Source organism: Zootoca vivipara, chromosome Z2 (assembly GCF_965207765.1).
Source record: "Zootoca vivipara chromosome Z2, rZooViv2.hap1.1, whole genome shotgun sequence".
Classification (NCBI taxonomy): domain Eukaryota; kingdom Metazoa; phylum Chordata; class Lepidosauria; order Squamata; family Lacertidae; genus Zootoca; species Zootoca vivipara.
This window is the reverse complement of record NC_142585.1, coordinates 46,927,231-46,947,350: the sequence shown is the minus strand read 5'-3', so window position 1 is coordinate 46,947,350 and position 20,120 is coordinate 46,927,231. Positions and strand designations below refer to the sequence as shown.

The following is a 20,120-nucleotide window of genomic DNA, read 5'->3' as shown; positions in this document are numbered from 1 at the left end:
AGCCTCCCTTTTGGGTGCTGCTCTGACCGTGTGTGGGCACCGGAAATAGGGCAGAGCGGCACCGGAAGTCGCTTCGACGCAGGCCCGGCGACCATCTTGGTTTCCCCCCCAGGTTTTGTTTATTAATTTTATAAACATCTATTAGAAACAAAACACTACATGTACAATACACAAATACAAAACAGGAAAAAAACAGGATCAAATAAACCACAACAACAAAAATACAAGATTCCATAAACTTAACTTCTTTTCTAATCATTTTAAGGTGACATCCTCGAGCCACCCATACTGCGATTTACTGCAAATCCTCTTTAGCAATTTCTATTTCTTAATCTATTATCATATTTTCTATCTATGTTGTTGTTGTTTAGTCATTTAGTCATGTCCGACTCTTCGTGACCCCTAATAGATGTTTATAGATAGACCGACTCTATACTTATTTTTAATTCTAAACCATTATGTATCATTTTATCACATTTTCCTTAATTAAGGCGGTGGCCATCTTAGTGGTGGCCACATGGTGGGGGCCGTCTTGGTGGTGGCCGCATGGCGGTGGCTATCTTGGTGGGGGCCGCATGGTGGGGGGGGCATCTTGGTGGGGGCCGCATGCGGCCCCCACCAAGATGGCCGCCAGGCACGCGAAGAAGCGACTTCCGGTGCCGCTCTGCCCTATTTCCGATGCCCACACATGGGCAGAGCGGCCCGGGAAGTTGCTTCTACGCAACTTTCAGTGTCGCGCCGCTGCTGTTCCCGCATTTTTCAGTGGGAGACTTGGCAGGTATGTCACTAGGCCACACCCCTCACCCAGCCTTGACCAACTACAGAAGCCCTTGACTGCTTCTGCTTGACCGGAGTGTGTTCCTCAGTAGGTTGCTAATAATAATAATAATAATAATAATAATAATAATAATAATTATTATTATTATTTATTTATACCCTGCCCATCTGGCCAGGTTCCCCCAGCCACTCTGGGTGGCTTTCAACAGAAAAATAAAATAAAACAATCAATTAAACATTTAAAAGCCTCCCTAAACAGGGCTGCCTTCAGATGTCCTCTAAAAGTCTGGTAGTTAATTTTCTTTTTGACATCTGGGGGGAAGACGTTCCACAGGGTGGGTGCCACTACCAAGAAGGCCCTCTGCCTGGTTCCCTGTAACATGGCTTCTCATAGCGAGGGAACCACCAGAAGGCCCTCGGTGCTGGACCTCAGTGTCCGGGGAGAACGGTGGGGGTGGCGATGCTCCTTCAGATATACTGGACCAACGGCATTTAGGGCTTTAAAGGTCAGCACCAACACTTCGAATTGTGCTCGGAAACGTACTGGGAGCCAGTGTAGATCTTTCAAGACCGGTGTTATGTGGTCTCGGCGGCCGCTCCCAGTCACCAGTCTAGCTGCTGCATTCTGGATTAGTTGTAGTTTCCGGGTCAGCACAGAACCCCAACTTTACTGGGCTCCAGACAGGCAGGGAAGTATCCCTTGGGTCTGAGCAAGTTTGCAGATGACGCCAAATTGGGAGGGGTGGCTAATACCCCAGAGGACAGGATCACACTTCAAAATGACCTGAACAGATTAGACAACTGGGCCAAAGCAAACAAGATGAATTTTAGCAAGGAGAAAGTACTACACTTGAGCAACAAAAATGAAAGGCACAAATACAGGATGGGAGACACCTGAATTGAGAGTACATGTGAAAAGGATCTAGGAGTCTTGGTAGACCACAAACTTGACATGAGTCAACAGTGTGTTCAAGAAGGATACTGACAAGCTGGAACATGTCCAGAAGAGGGCAACCAAAATGGTCAAAGGCCTGGAAACGATGCCTTATGAGGAACAGCTTAGGGAGCTGGGTATGTTTAGCCTGGAGAAGAGAAGGTTAAGGGGTGATATGATATCCATGTTCAAATACAGTGGTGCCTCGCTAGACGAAATTAATTTGTTCCAGGACTCAATTCGTCCTACGAAAATTTCGTCTAGCAAGGCACCGTTTCCCATAGGAATGCATTAAAAGTCAATTAATGTGTTCCTATGGGCTCCGGGGGGGAACTCGTGGCGGCGGCGGCGCTTGTTCTCTTCGCTCGGGGAAGGCAGGCAGGCGCTTCCCCGAGCCAAGAGAGCAAGCGCCGCTGCTGCCAACGACAGAGCTGGATCGGACGAAGCTTCAGAAGCTTCGTCGGATCCTGCTCTGTCGGGCGGGGTGGGGAAAAGGCGAAGGAACGATCCTGCACCTTTCCCCCACCTCTGCCAAGCCCCATGTCGGCGAGAAGCGGTGAGAAGCGGCGGCGGGGGGAGACCTTCCCCGACATGGAGCGCGGCTTCGGGAGACCTCCGAAGCCACACTCCATGCCGGCAGTGCGCGGCAAGACGCGGTGGTAGGGGAAGACGTTCCCCCATCGCTGTGTCTTGCCTGCCTCCCCCGACATGGAGCGCGGCTTCGGAGACCTCCGAAACCGCGCTCCATGCCGGCTGTGCGTGGCAAGACGCGGTGGCGGGGAAAGACGTTCCCCCGCCGCCGCGTCTTGCCTGCCTCCCCCGACATGGAGCGCGGCCTCGGAGACCTCCGAAACCGCGCTCCATGCCGGCAAGCGTGGGACACCTACCTAGCCCGCCCCCTTGCCTTCGCCAAGAAAGCGCCGCCTCGGCGAAGGCAAGCAGGCGGACACCTAGTTCCTCCCCCGCTAGTTCCTCTTTGTGTTCCGCTGGTCTCTGCCAGCGGAACACAAAGGGGAACCAGCTGCATCAGGGAAAGAAGGCAAAGGGAGATCAGCTGAGAGGCGGTGACAGCTGTCAGCGCCTCTCAGCTGAGCTTCCTTTGCCTTCTTCCCTTGCTACAGCTGGTTCCCCTTTCGCTAGATGAATGCCCTGATTTTCTGATTGGAGGTTTTTATGGCCACGCTTCGCAAGACGAAGCGGTGGCCATAGAAAATCTCGTCATATAGCGAGGCAACCTCCGATCAGAAAATTCTTTCGTTAAGCGGAATTTTTGTCTATCAGGGCATTCGTCTAGCGAGGCACCACTGTATATCAAAGGTTGTCATATAGAAGAGGGTGAAAGGTTGTTTTCTGCTGCTCCAGAGAAGCGGACACGGAGCAATGGATTCAAACTACAAGAAAGAAGATTCCACCTCAACATTAGGAAGAACTTCCTGACAGTAAGAGCTGTTCGGCAGTGGAACTTAGTGCCAAGGAGTGGGGTGGATTCTCCTTCTTTGGAGGTCTTTAAGCGGAGGCTTGACAGGCATATGTCCAGAATGCTTTGGTGGTGTTTCCTGCTTGGCAGGGGGTTGGACTGGATGGCCCTCATGGTCTCTTCCAACTCTAGGATTCTATTATTCTATGAAGCCCAAGATGCTGGCTCAGCAGCAGCAACAGCATGGCACTCCAAATGTCCTCTGTCCTGCCAGGAGCCAGCAAGCTTTTCCGAATTATTAACTCAAACCAGATGAGATCAGCATCCCGGGACCTAACTTGTTCCATCTGCTGCTTCTTGCTGACTTGCAGAGTTCTGGGAGAAGCACTTGCAGGTTTTGAGGGCATCCCACATCCTGCTTGGCACGACCTGATGCCTCTCTCCTTCCACCAAAGTGTTGCAGGATCGATGCAACTGCATCTTGGCTCTGCTGGTGGAGGATCTTATACACATCTCCAATTTTCTGTTGTTCTTTAGTCGTTTAGTCATGTCCAACTCTTTGTGACCCCATGGACCAGAGCACACCAGGCACTCCTGTCTTCCACTGCCTCCCGCAGTTTGGTCAGACTCATGTCCGTAGCTTTGAGAACACTGTCCAACCATCTCGTCCTCTGTCGTCCCCTTCTCCTTGTGCCCTCCATCTTTCCCAACATCAGGGTCTTTTCCAGGGAGTCTTCTCTTCACATGAGGTGGCCAAAGTATTGGAGCCTCAACTTCAGGATCTGTCCTTCCATTGAGCACTCAGGAATGATTTCCTTCCGAATGGATAGGTTTGATCTTCTTGCACTACAGTAGGGTCTCCATATAAACCAGAAAATCCCGGTAATGTCTGGGGATGGGGCTAAAACGGTGCCTGGGGGGGAGTTATCAAATGAATAGTAAATGTCTGGGATTTAGTCTGTTCTCTGGCAATAGAAGAAGTGCAGAATTCATCACGCAAAAGGCTGGACTGGATGAATCCCAAGCCAGAATTCAGATTGCTGGAAGAAATATCAACAACCTCAGATATGCTGATGACACAACCTTGATGGCAGAAAGGGAGGAGGAATTAAAGAACCTTTGAATGAGGGTGAAAGAGGAGAGCGCAAAAGATGGTCTGAAGCTCAACATCAAAAAAACCAAGATCATGGCCACTGGTCCCATCACCTCCTGGCAAACAGAAGGGGAAGAAATGCAGGCAGTGAGAGATTTTACTCTTGGGCTCCATGATCACTGCAGATGGTGACAACAGCCACGAAATTAAAAGACTCCTGCTTCTTGGGAGAAAAGCGATGACAAACCTAGACAGCATCTAAAAAACCGAAACATCATCTTGCCAACAAAGGTGCGTATAGTCAAAGCTATGGTTTTCCCAGTAGTGATGTATGGAAGTGAGAGCTGGACCATCAAGAAGGCTGATCGCTGAAGAATTGATGCTTTTGCATTTTGGTGCTGGAGGAGACTCTTGAGAATCCCATGGACTGCAAGAAGATCAAACCTGTTCATTCTGAAGGAAATCAGCCCTGATTTCCTTCAGTGTTCTTGAAGCTACGAACATGAGTCTGACCAAACTGCGGGAGGCAGTGGAAGACAGGAGTGCCTGGCGTGCTCTGGTCCATGGGGTCACGAAGAGTTGGAGACGACTAAACAACTAAACAACAACCACTGTAGTGCAGCCCTTATGACTAGTTGCAACGGAGAAGCTCATCCTTTACAAGGGATAAGGAGGAATGAGGAGGATGTCACTCGCCAACTTGGATGGTTCGGGAAAAGGGGCTGGACCAATTCAGAATGGGTTTAGACCAACATATAAGCACTTTTGTGCACCATTAATTGACTGGTGATTCGTCAAGGAAGGACCTTGTGATGAGTTCTGTCCTCCTGTCATTGGTGTGGGGAAATGGCCCACTTCACTTAGAAGTCCTGTTCTGCTCTCAGTTTTTGTTTTTGTTTGCCACCAAGCCTGCCTTGAACAAGCCTGGAAAAGACATTTCTGCTGCTCCAGTAAAACCAAGTCCTTTTCTATAAACGTGGGCATGTGTTTTATCCCTGTTTCGGGAATATCTGTTTTTAATGTTTGATGCTGTACTGTTTTTAATATTTGCATGGAGCCACCCAGAGTGGCTGGGGAGACCCAGCCAGATGGGCAGGGTATAAATAAATTATTATTATTATTATTATTATTATTATTGATAATAATAATAATAATAATAATAATAATAATAATAATAATAATAATTTATTTATACCCCACCCATCTGGTCGGGTTCCCCCAGCCACTCTGGGGGATAATAATATTATTATTATATGACGTCTGTTGTAACTTTCTTTGGTGGTATGTGTTCAGGGTGATCAGGGAGTGCCCGGTGTTCCAGGAGACGCTGGATTCCAAGGAGACAAGGTAACTGATTTTAAATATAAATCTTGAGGCATTGCTTCACCTGATTCCCACCCACCACCCGCCCTTGGTGACATTATTGCACTCCAAACCCACTTTCCTTCCAATTAAAACTTCTTGGTTTTTTTATATCAAATTACCAAAATTACCCTCTCTTCATGACTAGTGGGGTGCCACAGGGTTCTGTCTTGGGCCCAGTCTTCTTCAACATCTTTATCAATGACTTGGATGATGGGCTTGAGGGCATCCTGAGCAAGTTTGCTGATGACACCAAATGGGGAGGGGTGGCTAATATCCCAGAGGACAGGATCACATTTCCAAATGACCTTAGCAGTGTTCAGAACGGCATCTCTCCCTGCTCCCTTCCTGTGCCCTCCATTCATCTGAAAAGAACTGCACTAGCGAGAGTGGATATAGCCTATCTTGATTTCAGCAAAGCCTTTGACAAGGTGCCCCATGATATTCTTGTAAAGAAGCTGGTAAAATGCGGGCTAGACAATGCTCCCATTCAGTGGATTTGGAACTGGCTGATTGACCGAACCCAAAGGGTGCTCATCCATGGCTCCTCTTCATCCTGGAGAGAAGTGACTAGTGGGGTGCCACAGGGTTCTGTCTTGGGCCCAGTCTTCTTCAACATCTTTATCAATGACTTGGATGATGGGCTTGAGGGCATCCTGAGCAAGTTTGCAGATGACATCAAATTGGGAGGGGTGGCTAATACCCCAGAGGACAGGATCACACTTCCAAATGACCTTCACAGATTAGACAACTGGGCCAAAGCAAACAAGATGAATTTTAACAAGGAGAAATGTAAAGCACCACACTTGGGCAAAAAAAAAAAAAAGTGAAAGGCACAAATACAGGATGGGAGACACCTGGCTTGAGAGCAGTACATGGTAAAAGGATCTAGGAGTCTTGGTGGACCACCAACTTGACATGAGTCAACAGTGTGATGGAGCAGCTAAAAAAGCCAATGCAATTCTGGGCTGCATCAATAGGAGTATAGCATCTAGATCAAGGGAAGTAATAGTACCACTGTATTCTGCTCTGGTCAGACCTCACCTGGAGTACTGTGTCCAGTTCTGGGCACCACAGTTCAAGAAGGATACTGACAAGCTGGAACGTGTCCAGAAGAGGGCAACCAAAATGGTCAAAGGCATAGAAACGATGCCTTATGAGGAACGGCTTAGGATGCTGGGTATGTTTAGCCTGGAGAAGAGAAGGTTAAGGGGTGATATGATAGCCATGTTCAAATATAGAAAAGGATGTCATATAGAGGAGGGAGAAAGGTTGTTTTCTGCTGCTCCAGAGAAGCGGACACGAAGCAATGGATTCAAACTACAAGAAAGAAGATTCCACCTCAACATTAGGAAGAACTTCCTGACGACAGTAAGAGCTGTTCGGCAGTGGAATTTGCTGCCAAGGAGTGCGGTGGAGTCTCCTTTGGAGGTCTTTAAGCGGAGGCTTGACAGCCATCTGTCAGGAATGCTTTGGTGTTGTTTCCTCCTCTGATATTGGATTCTTTCCCCCCCCCCTCTTTTTTCTTTTATTTTTTATATTTTTGATATTTGTATGTGGTATAAAATGAATAAAAATTATTTGGAAAAAAGAAAAAAGAAATATTCACATTAGTGGCTCCGCCCACTCTTGCTTCTTTCCTACCTTACCCTTAGAAAGTTACCCAGAAAGGAACATGGCCTTCAGGCAGAAAGGGATTCCCCACATTCTCCATCAAAGAACGTAAAAGCCCAGATACCAGTCACCACTCTAGCTGCCGCATTCTGGATTAGTTGTAGTTTCTGGATCACCTTCAAAGGTAGCCCCACATAGAGCACATTGCAGTAGTCCAAGCGGGAGATAACTAGAGCATGCACCACTCTGGCAAGACAGTCTGCAGGCAGGTAGGGTCTCAGCCTGTGTACCAGATGGAGCTGATAGACAGCTGCCCTGGACACAGAGTTGAGCTGCGCCTCCATGGACAGCTGTGAGTCCAGAATGACTCCCAGGCTGCGCACCTGGTCCTTCAGGGGCACAGTTACCCCATTCAGGACCAGGGAGTCCCCCACACCTGCCCTCCTCCTGTTCCCCACAAACAGTCCTTCTGTCTTGTCAGGATTCAAGCTCAATCTGTTAGCCGCCATCCAACCTCCAACCGCCTCCAGACACTCACACAGGACCTTCACCGCCTTCACTGGTTCTGATTGGATAGAGAGGTAGAGCTGGGTATCATCCGCATACTGATGAACACCCAGCCCAAACCCCCTGATGATCTCTCCCAGCGCCTTCATATAGATGTTAAAAAGCATGGGGCGAGAGGACGGAACCCTGAGGCACCCCACAAGATGGTGTTTCCTGCTTGGCAGGGGGTTGGACTGGATGGCCCTTGTGGTCTCTTCCAACTCTATGATTCTATGATGCTATGATTCAAGTCATAGCTATTAGACCGCCATGACTCATCTGTGTGCATGCTATTTGTAAAACGGGTATTCATTATTATTTCTGAACTGCTTTCTTTATTGTTTGATGTGTTGTTGTGAGCCCCTTTGGACACAATTTTATGAAAAAGGAGCATGCATACAAATAAGCAGATTATTTTCATGATTAATAATAATTATATTAACAATGTTTCACCTTAATCAATTAGATCCTCTGACGGGACATTTTTTTTGGGGGGTGGAGCTTTTAACATGGCAGGTCATGTCCTGTGGAACTCTCTGCAAATACATTTGGCAGGAATTGCCCCTATTTTCTTTTAGATGTCTTTTGAGAATGGAATTGTTCCGACAGTCCTTTGGACCAAGAATATTTTTTTTTACCAACCCATTTTTATCAATTTAGTACTGATGCTTTGTGGCGCTGTGGTCTAAACCACTGACCCCTAGGGCTTGCCGATCGGAAGGTTGGCGGTTCGAATCCCCACAATGGGGTGAGCTCCTGTTGCTATTGGGGATGCAGGTGGCGCTGTGGGTTAAACCACAGAGCCTAGGGCTTGCCGATCAGAAGGTCGGCGGTTCGAATCCCTGCGACGGGGTGAGCTCCCGTTGCTCGGTCCCAGCTGCTGCCAACCTAGCAGTTCGAAAGCACCTCAAAGTGCAAGTAGATAAATAGGGAAGTTAAACGCCGTTTCCGTGTGCTGCTCTGGTTCGCCAGAAGCGGCTTCGTCATGCTGGTCACATGACCCAGCTCCCTCGGCCAATAACACGAGATGAGCGTCGCAACCCCAGAGTCAGTCACGACTGGACCTCATGGTCAGGGGTCCCTTTACCTTTACCTTACTGATGCTTTTACTAACGCTATTATATCAGCATTGTCTTTTCATGTTATTGACCACCTTGTTCCATTTTCTATGAAAGTGCACACATCTAATTTTGAGGCCCCTTTTCATTCACTGACTACCGACATGGTTACCAATAAAAGCTGCAATAATAAAACGTTACAATGAATTGTTCAACCATCTAAAGAACTGGTAATAGTGGCTGGGGAATCTCATTCGCCTGGTCAGTATGTCTGGTGTCTGGAGTCAACAGTGTGATGCAGCAGCTAAAAAAGCCAATACAATTCTGGGCTGCATCAATAGGAGTATAGCATCTTGATCAAGGGAAGTAATAGTACCACTGTATTCTGCTCTGGTCAGACCTCACCTGGAGTACTGTGTCCAGTTCTGGGCACCACAGTTCAAGAAGGATACTGACAAGCTGGAACATGTCCAGAGGAGGGCAACCAAAATGGTCAAAGGCCTGGAAACGATGCCTTATGAGGAACGGCTTAGGGAGCTGGGTATGTTTAGCCTGGAGAAGAGAAGGTTCAGGGGTGATATGATAGCCATGTTCAAATATATCAAAGGATGTCATATAGAAGAGGGTGAAAGGTTGTTTTCTTCTGCTCCAGAGAAGCGGACACGGAGCAATGGATCCAAACTACAAGAAAGAAGATTCCACCTAAACATTAGGAAGAACTTCCTGACAGTAAGAGCTGTTCGGCAGTGGAACCTGCTGCCAAGGACTGTGGTGGAGTCTCCTTCTTTGGAGGTCTTTAAGCGGAGGCTTGACAGCCACCTGTCAAGAATGCTTTGATGGTGTTTCCTGCTTGGCAGGGGGTTGGACTGGATGGCCCTTGTGGTCTCTTCCAACTCAATGATTCTATGATTCTACTATCTGGGGCCTAAGCAGGGCTGTCTTAAGGGTATCCAGCGCCGTGGTGCAACATCCCTCCGGCGCCCCCTCCTATTGCTAGGCGCAGTTGGAACAGTGGCTAGCAAGCCTACTGTTGCGAGGGGACGTGGCGGGAACAGCACACCAAAAGGAGCCCTTTCGGGCGCTGCTTCCGCCGCCCTGAACATGAGCAGCACGTCTTGCGAATCACAGTTTCCCAAAGGAATGCATCGAAATTTCTTTTTTTGCCCATAGGAACGCATTAATTAAATTTCAATGCATTCCTATGGGAAACCGGGATTCGCAAGATGAATTTTTCACAAAACGAATTCATCTTGCGAGTCACCATCAGATCACAAGACGCATTCGTCTTGCGAAAAATTCGTCTTGCAGGGCATTCGTCTTGCGAGGTATCACTGTACTCACTGCTGCAGTGAGATCCTTGGAGGCTGATCTGCTGCCTCCTTGGCAGACTCTCCCCCCCCCCCACATGCTACCTCCATAGCAGGGCCGCCTTAAGCAAATCTTGCGCCGTGGTGCAAAGGTCCCTCCATTTCTCCAAGCTGCTCTCTCTCACCCTCGCTCAGGGTCCCCAGGGCCCCTCACCTGCTGCACGGTGTCCCACTGCCAGGTCACACCGCCGACCCCTTTCTGCCCCAGCCAGGGCACAGGCAGCTTCCCAGGTCCCACCACCTCCCCAGCCCGGAGGCCACATGGAGCGGCCATCCGCACCGGAGGAAACAAGCGTAAGCGTTGAATTCTGGGTCCCACAGTGTGCCGCTTGTTCCCCGGCCGGCTGACCGGTCAACCGCCGCCTCCACCTGTACTCTCTTGCTGCTGTCCCAGTGGCTAGAGGAGCAGGAGGCGGTTGCTACGCCGCGGCCTGTGCCAGAGGTGGGGCGGCGGGCACCAGATGTGGAGGAGGCCCCTTGGGAGCCCCTTCTGCCACCACCGCTCCCGCAGGCGACATCAGCTGAGGGGATTCCCGCGGCCAAAGGAGAGGCTGCAGCGGTGGAGCCATAGGGCTCAGACATCAGCTGTCTGGTGGGTGCAGCAGCGCCCCTGGTAGCCAGGCGCCCTGGCGCATTGCACCACCCAACCCAGGCCTAGAGACGGCCCTGCTCCATAGCAACCTCTTGGTGAATAGGAGACACTGCTGGCCTCCTCCCACCCCTAGGGAGGAAATGGCAGGGGGAATACCCTCTGGGGTCTTTGGGGCTCTGCATCTACCCATGATGATTCAGAGCAGGCCCTTTCCCCACCCCTGATTCCATGGACGTACCCAGGATCAAAACTAGGGGGGGAGCCATGGGTGTTTAGGGCGGGGCCAAGGCACGATGAGGGGAGGGGCCACAAAGTGGGTGGCAATGTGGGCCAGCAGGCCCGACGACACCGCGATCCTCCCAAAGAAGTGCAAACAGACCAGAACTGCAGCCTCCAAACACCCCACCACTCCCCCCCTCATTAGTCTACTGGCAGGTTCCTCTGACCGGTGCTTGTGCTGCTCCCAGGGCTGGATCGCTGCCCCATAGCCAGCTGCCGGTGCCTCTTCCCCGGGAGCCACCTGGATGGATCCTAGGGACAGCGGCGAGCTGCGCTGGGTCTCATTCCCTCGGCTGCTCATTCCAAATCATCGAGGGTCCGCTGCATGGGGAGGGGAGGGAGGAGTGATGGGGAGAGTAAGCCACAAGAAGCCTCCCTCGGCGGGGAAGGGGAAAAGAAATCCAAGGGGGAGCCTCCCTCCCTCAGCTCTGGTGTGCATGCAAATGCCTCCCAAGACTCCAGCCAATCACCTCTCAGGATGCTCAATTAATCCCTGGCTGGCGGCGGCAGAGAGAAGGGCGCCTGGCGGAGTGCTCCGCTTCGCCTCCTGCCATTCAAGGGGCGCGAGCGACTGCGCTTTCCTGGCCCGGCTCGGCTCCTGGAGTGCCGCTTCCAAGCGCAGGCTCTGCTCACCGCGCTGCGCTCCGCAGCCTTGCTAGGAGGAGTTTGTTTCCAAGGCACTTGCTCCAGAGCCGTCTCTCTTTCCCGCTTTGAGGGAAACGGGCAGCGGAGTCGCCGGCTGAGCACGGGGCAGACTTTGAGCGAGAGGGGGTGGCGGGGCGGGTGAGGGTGAGGGTGAAGGTGAGGGCAAGGCAAGGCACGGCTGCAGTCATGACCGCTTCGAGGCGTTGCTGCAGGGGCTGAGCAGGGCCAGTGGGCCCAGCGACACTGCGGCGGCGGCGGCTGCAGCGGCCGCCTTGTGCTTCTTGAGGAGCTGCGTGATCTTCACTTTATTTATATATATATTGCTTCTGGGGGGGCAGCTGCTGCCCCATGCCCTATGCTGGGTACGCCCATGTCTGATTCCCACTTCAACCATTGCGTGAGATTGATTTGATCCTCCCCCTTGTCCCTGACATAGATCAGGCATCCCCAAACTTTGGCTCTCCAGATGTTTTGGACTACAATTCCCATCTTCCACGACCACTGGTCCTCTTAGCTAGGGATCATGGGAGTTGTAGGCCAAAACATCTGGAGGGCCGTAGTTTGGGGGGGGGATGCCTGATGTAGATCTTCACTCACCCTTTCTTCCCTGGCTGGGGGTGTGGACACAATTTTGGGGTTCTCCTCAGGTGCCAAAACATATTGCCAATTTGTAGGGAGTTGTCATACTTAGGGCTGGAGTACATGGGCGTACCCAGTGAGGGGCAGGGGGCAGCTGTCCCCACCGAAGCAAAAAAGAAAATTAAATCGTCCTGCTTCACGATGGCCACTGAGTTGACGAAGCCCTTGAAGAGCTCTCGGCGGCGCTGCAACTGTGCTGGAGACACATCACAGAGCCGTCCTTTCCTTTGGGGTTACCAGGGTGCCTGGCCTCTAGGGGGTGCCCCAGTGAGCCCTGCAAAGCGGCTCCCCCGCCCTCTCCCTCCCAGGCTGAATCCTGCAAGGCGGCGGCTCGAGTTGCGAGCAGCAGCCTTGGCAAAGTTGTTTCTCCCTTGGGCTCAGCTCTTTGGCCAGGATGACCTCGAAATCCCGGGCACACGGACCACCTCCGCGGGCCCAGCGCGCATGGCTCTCGCTGCTGCTGCCGCTGCTTCCTCCTCCATCCAGCCATACTCCACCTCGCCAAGCTTATCTCTTTTTTTTTAATATAATATTTTTATTGGTTTTATAATAACAAAAAAAGGGGGAAAAGATACATTCTGCATTGTTGTTTCTTAACTCTACGGACTTCCTCACATCACCCTTTTGTGCTCATTTTTTTGCTATCTAAATTTTGAAGTTTCAAATATCTTAATTTAACATCATACCTCATATTTTAAACCTTAATTCTTAGTTCTTACACATTTGTCTTTACAAAAGAATCCTCTTAATTTCTCTCTTATATTATCATAATTCTCTTAACTTTTATACAATTTCAAAACCATTATTCCCTACCCAAAAATATCCGTACATCCTTTTCTATATCTTCTTCTTTAATCCCGTCTTTAAACTAATTCATCCCCCCTTCCCCTTGGAATCGGTGTCTCCAGAGATTTCAGCTAGCTCCTTAAAACTTTCCAGGTTCAGACCGTCTTTATCCACTCAATTGAAATAAATCAACATTCCACCTTCACCCCACTCCTACTCTGTCCCAATCCATCCCTTGCTCAGCCCGCTTCTCCCCCTGCTGTATTCCCAACTTTTTATCTTCCATCTCCTTTTCTTTCTGACCCCAACCTACATCCTTCCCTCCCCCTCTCACTGGTTTTCCCTTTTTGGGGGGACTTCCGACTCAAGTCCAATCCCTGTTCCTCCCCTCCAACCGGTGGAACAGTGATTTTCTTCTCTTCTTCTTCTTCCTCCTCCTCTTCTTCTTCTTCCTTATATTTTTCACAGTTTAAATCTCGTAGTTCAAAATTCAGTTCTTTTGGTTCAGCAGTCTTCTCCTCCAAGATTAATGTTTTTCCATTAGAGTTGAGCATTTCCTCTTTCATTTCCAAAAAAATTTCCAGAATCAAATCCCACAGTATATTTTCTTCCTCCAAATCCCAAACCTTCTCCTCCATCTTGTTGTTGTTCTCCATTTCCATAAGTGTGACAGAGCCGGAAATGGTATTATTATTGTCTTTGTTTTTTGTTTCCAAATGAAAGTCCTGTCCAACTGGTTCCAACTTATATTTCTTTGATCTTCCTCCTAATGTTCAATTTTAAAATCTGTGCTGAGCAATCTTCAAATTCAATAGTAGGCAGCCTGTCGGTAGCTCACAGTCTCTCATTCTCCGAAAGGCAGGCACATTCCTTTCTATTGTGACGACATAATGGCGGCTAGCCGGTCCTTCCTTTGACCCGACTCCAATTTCCAGAGGGGTTTCCTCTTATCAGAACACGGTCCTTTGCAGAGATCTAAGCACAGTTCGACTCTCCCCCTTACTCTGCTTCAGGGAGAGATTTTAAAGCCAATTTTTGGGCAATTAATTACTCCACTGCATCCTCCAGCACTCAAATGGGGAGACCGACTTCCCTTTTAAGTCTCATCCCATAACCAATTGCAAAGTCCAATTCATAAATTTTTCACTTACTCAGTCCAAGTCTCTTCTTTATAAGGGGAAGAATCCATCGCTTACAGGCTGTCGGCTTGGAGCTTCGCTCCATGGAGGTAGTGATTGTGCTCAAAATGGCTCCCACGACTGCAACTCCGCTGGCTCTCGGGGCTCCAAGGAGCTTACCGGGCAGTGGAGGAATCTCTCCGGGGCACTGCCGAGCAATCTGCGCCCCCAGAACGCTCGATCCAGGGTTTTGGGGGGGCGCGTCACCCCCGTGGAATTCCCCCCTCCTCCACGCAGCCAGAAACCTCAGAGCTCTCCTCCCCAGCCCCGCCGCGGCTCCGCACGCCCAAGGCATTCGAGAACAGAAACAGCCACACATGCGCGCTCTCCCCTGGGGCGGCGCCCAGGATGAAACTTCTTCCCGGAGTCAGTTTCACCTGCGCTCCGTAGCCCCGCCCACGTTCCCACTTCGTGGCCCCTCCCCTCCCGTGCCTTGGCCCTGCCCCTGAACGACCATGGCTTGCCCTCCCCCTCTAGTTTTGATCCTGGGAATGCCCCTGCTGGAGGATACTGATTTTGCTGGACTACAACTCCCATCGTCCCTGATTGTTGCACATGTTTGCATTGGGCTGTCCTCTAGAAGCGTCTCTTTTGTTTTTCAGGGTAGCCAAGGCTCACCTGGGATGACAGGTGCGCGAGGAAAGCCAGGACCTGCTGTAAGTAACTGCTCCTATTTCCTATTATTATTATTATTATTTTAAAAAGACTTTATTTCAATTCTTGTAAACAATACAATAACCATAAAAGAAATTGACCAAGGAAAACACAAATGGAGATAAGCAAAAAAGACATAAAATAATACTCTACAATACTCAATAACATAATACATAAAAATACAAAAGAACACAACACAAACAATACAATAAACATACTACCGGTAGTTAAAATTGACTCCCTACTATCCATGCATCCCTTCCCTTTTCTTCCTTTCCTCTAATCTTGCTTTGATTTCATTACCAATTCCTAGATCTAAAGCTATTTCATTATTTATATAAATTCCTATATGTCTTCCTCTATACGTTCTTTTCTTTAGAACTCCTCCAATTCCCTGCTCATCTTTCATTTTAAAGTCAAAATGCTGAGAAAAGGAGGCAACACGTCGACCAGTTCTTGGGCAAAAAATAACTGTTTTAATCTGTAGTTAACCATAAATCAGACAGTGATCCAGGGTAATCATCTGTTTCAGTTAATGCTTCTTCAGTTTTATAACCAAAATAAATCAAATAAACATAAGTCGATAATCATGTCATGCATACTATAAATCATACATTATAATCAGGTCAATAGCCGGCATGGACACGAATCTATACAGTCCATATTATTTTCACAATGCAAAAATACAGGAAGATACAGCAATAAGACAATAAAACAAACATACAACATACCTAGTACTTGCATGTACTCTGCAGAACAGGGGTCATACTCATACGTAACCCCTGCTACCTGATGCAAGGAATTAAGAGCTTAATATACAGTAGCACCACAGGTCACACCCTAGTCAACCAAGGCTAATGAAATTTTAAAGTAACATGCACCTCAAGATCCTGAAAGTAATCTAATTGAATAAAACAACTCAAATCAAACTCAGAGTTCAATCCTTCTGGATGGAGCGTTTTAAACATGAAAATAAACTGTGATTCTTTCTGTCTTAATAATCTGACATAATCTCGTTTAGCACTCCCCTTCCTCCTATTGATCCACAAGACAATGTACATCAAGTCGGTTAAGACTCAAACGGATAGGACTCAAACGGACTAATTGTCTTAAGAACTTATTAGTGCATACAGATATGAACAGATTATCTTGCACCCACATCTCTGGGGGTCGTATGGGTCATTGTACTTTTGATTTATTTTCCAAAAATCCAATTTTTAAATGTTTGTTAAATGCTCCTCTTTCCATTTTGACCCATATAGGCTTCTGCCAGTAGACTACTACAGTACTCAGAACCAGTGTAATGGTTAGAGCAACCTTGTCCCAGCCTTAGGTCCCCAGTTGTTTGAGGATTTCAACTCCCATCATCCCTGACCATTGGCCATGGATGAGGGTTTTGGGGTTTGTGGTGCAACAACATCTAGGGACACAAGATTGGGGAAGGCTGGATTACTGGGGAGAAGAAAGGTGAGGTGTAAATGTCAGAAAAGAAAAGGTGATTGAATGTGTCCTCATGGAAAAAAAAGTATTTTCTTGGTAAGCCAGGTAGAAAGCAAAGCTAGTCCTGACTTGCTAGTTGTCTAGGTGGAAGGGTATGTTGGGTTTATGTTTTATGTAGGAGCATTTCAATGAGGGCATCCTGAGCAAGTCTGCAGATGACACTAAATTGGGAGGGGTGGCTAATACCCCAGAGGACAGGATCACACTTCCAAATGACCTGAACAGATTAGACAACTGGGCCAAAGCAAACAAGATGAATTTGAACAAGGAGAAATGTAAAGTACTCTACTTGGGCAAAAAAATGAAAGGATGGGTGACACCTGGCTTGAGAGCAGTACATGTGAAAAGGATCTAGGAGTCTTGGTAGACCACCAACTTGACATGAGTCAACACTGTGATGCAGCAGCTCAAAAAGCCAATGCAATTATGGGCTGCATCAATAGGATTATAGCATCGAGATCAGGCATTCCCAAACTTTGGCCCTCCAGATGTTTTGGACTACAATTCCCATCTTCCCCAAACACTGGTCCTGTTAGGTAGGGATCATGGGAGTTGTAGGCCAAAACATCTGGAGGGCCACAGTTTGGGGATGCCTGATCTAGATCAAGGGAAGTAATAGTACCACTGTATTCCGCTCTGGTCAGACCTCACCTGGAGTACTGTGTCCAGTTCTGGGCACCACAGTTCAAGAAGGATACTGACAAGCTGGAACATGTCCAGAGGAGGGCAACCAAAATGGTCAAAGGCCTGGAAACGATGTCTTATGAGGAACGGCTTAGGGAGCTGGGTATGTTTATCCTGGAGAAGAGAAGGTTAAGGGGTGATATGATAGCCATGTTCAAATATATGAAAGGATGTCATATGGAGGAAGGAGAAGGATTGTTTTCTGTTGCTCCAGAGAAGCGGACACGGAACAGTGGATTCAAACTACAAGGAAGGAAGATTCCACCTCAAAATTAGGAAGAACTTCCTGATAGTAAGAGCTGTTCGGCAGTGGAACTTGGTGCCAAGGAGTGTGATGGAGTCTCCTTCTTTGGAGGTCTTTAAGAAGAGGCTTGACAGGCATATGTCAAGAATGCTTTCATGGTGTTTCCTGCTTGTCAGGGGGTTGGACTGGATGGCCCTTGTGGTCTCTTCCAACTCTATGATTCTAGGATTCTACTAGCTGACCCGGCCATGCGTTGCTGTCAGCCATCTGTCAGGAATGCTTTGATGGTGTTTCCTGCTTGGCAGGGGGTTGGACTGCATGGCTCTTGTGGTCTCTTCCAACTCTACGATTCTAGTATTCTATGTAAATGTCAGAAAAGAAAAGGTGATTGAATGTGTCCTCATGAAAAAAAGTATTTTCTTGGTAAGCCAGGTAGAAAGCAAAGCTAGTTCTGACCTGCTAGTTTTCTAGGTGGAAGGGTATGTTGGGTTTATGTTTTATGTAGGAGCATTTCAATCTTAAAAAGCTCTCTCTTGAGTAATTTTTCCCCTTCTGGTTTTCTGCAGGGGAAGTTCGGCGACAAAGGTCCAGTTGGAATTCCAGGATCCCCTGGCCCTGAGGTATGAGTTCAAGATTACTTCTTCCTTTGGAGACCGATTGTCATTTTAAAAGTTCATTTCTTCTGAAACCCCGTTCTATCCTAAGCTGGTCTTCCTGCCTTTCTTAAAATTCATCCACTTCTTGGAATCCCACCCCCTTGCTTAGTACATTTTTTTAAAAGGCAAGTAAAATGAATGCAAGAAGGGCCAAGGGCCCAGCCAGATGCCTGTGGAAATCCAAAATGGATTGACACAACTGCTTGCAGGGTTCGGCCCTTCCTGGGAGCAGGGAAGGCTATCTCAATGGGGCAAATGGCCCATCAACCTCACCCGCTCTCAGCCAGCCCACACCTGCCAACATCTTAAATGCAGCCAGTCTAGTTACAGGTAGGTAGCCATGTTGGTCTGACGTAGTCAAAACAAATTGAAAAAAAATCCTTCCAGTAGCACTCAGTTTGTCATAGGTATGAGCTTTCGTGTGCATGCGCACTTCTTCAGATACACTGAAACAGAAGTCACCAGACCCTTCTATATAGTGAGAGGGTAGGGAGGGGTATTACTAGGAAGGGGGGTGGGAATGGGTGATAGGCTGATAGGAGTGGTAAACCTGTTGATGACTGTTAACGGCTGCAATTGGTCTTGCAGGGAAAAGCAAGGGGTGATATGGCTGGAAAAAGCTTGATCCTGTATAATGAGATAAGAATCCAGTGTCCTTATTCAGACCAGGTCTCCCCATTGTTTGAAGCTTGGTAATGAGTTGCAATTCAGCAACTTCTCTTTCCAGTCTGTTTCTGAAATTTGTCTGTAATAAAACAGCTACTTCGAGATCTTGTATAGAATGTCCTGGGAGATTGAAGTGTCCTCCTCCTGGTTTCTCTGTCTTGTGATTCCTGATGTCAGCTTTATGTCCATTGATCCTTTGGCGTAGGGTTTGGCCTGTTTGTCCAATATAGAGAGTTGAAGCGCACTGTTGGCATTTGATGGCATACACAATGTTAGAAGGTGAGCAATTGAATAGTCCTGAGATGGTATGTTGGATGTTGTTGGGGCCAGTAATGGTGTTGTCCGGGTGTATGTGGCAGCAAAGTTGGCATCTGGGTTTATTGCAGGCTCTGGTACCAGTGTCCCTGTTACGTCTGGTGGTGGTATTATTGTGGGTGAGGAGTTGTTTAAGATTGGGTGGCTGTCTGTAGGCAAGGAAAGGTCTTCCTCCCAGAGCTTGAGAAAGAGAGCTGTCATTGTCCAGAAGAGGTTGTAGATCTCTGATGATGCGTTGTACTGTTGTAGCTTGGGAGCTGTATGTGATAACTAGTGGTGTCTTGTTATTTTCTTTTTTGGGTCTGTCTTGCAGCAGGTTCTCTCTAGGTATCAGTCTGGCTCTGTTGATCTGTTGTTTAACTTCATCGGGTGGATATTTTTGTTCTAAAAAGGTTTGCTGTAGATCTCTTAGGGGAGAGTCTCTGTCTGTAGAGTTGGAACAGATGCGGCTGCAACATAGGGCCTGGCTGTATACAAAGGATTATTTGGTATGTTTGGGATGGTAGCTAGAAGCATGTAGATATGTGTGAGGGACAGGGGATATCGCGAAGTCCCTCCCCTCCTGAGTTCAAGCCCATCCCCGAGCACAGGGGAAAGCAGAGAGAGTTCCGATTCCAGGGGGGAAGCAGGAAGTCGTGTCCGAGGCTCAGGCAAGGTAGAGGAGCCAGGGTCCCAGGTGGGACAGGAAGGGGCGAATATGGGGGGGGAGACCCATCCCCCCAACTCCGGAATTACGCAGAAAGAGGAGGGGAAAGAGGATGGGTCTGCCAAAGCTTTTGTGTTGGAGAAAGACGCGCCAAAAGCCATTCGGAGGTTCTGAAACCGAATGACCACATCGTTCCTTGTAAATAGCAATGACTTCAGCACTGTAAATACGCAGCACCAATAAAAGAATAAAATGCAGAGCTGCGTAGCGTCGTCACTCTGAAGTAGCCTGATCCGGCCTCTGTGACAGCAACCTCCGAATCTTTTTTTTGGGCTACTTTGGAGTTGGCGGGATGAGTGTGTCAGAGGCGGAGAAATGGCGGCAGATCGCAGAGAAAGCCCAGCAAGACCTGCAGCAGCTGGCGCAGCAGGCGCAGGGGGAATTAAAGGCAGCTAAAGAAGAAACCAA

General features: G+C 48.5%; 1 protein-coding gene across 2 annotated transcripts in view; it reads left to right on the top strand.

Moving 5' to 3' along the window:
• Positions 1-20,120, top strand: part of LOC118084239 (uncharacterized) — a 281,031-nt gene that overhangs the window by 123,154 nt on the left and 137,757 nt on the right. For both annotated transcript variants that reach the window (XM_060270659.2, XM_060270658.2), the window contains exons 17-19: positions 5,515-5,568; positions 14,890-14,943; positions 17,936-17,989. In XM_060270659.2, coding sequence (XP_060126642.2) covers positions 5,515-5,568; positions 14,890-14,943; positions 17,936-17,989 — 162 coding nt within the window. The remainder of the gene's footprint in view (positions 1-5,514; positions 5,569-14,889; positions 14,944-17,935; positions 17,990-20,120) is intronic.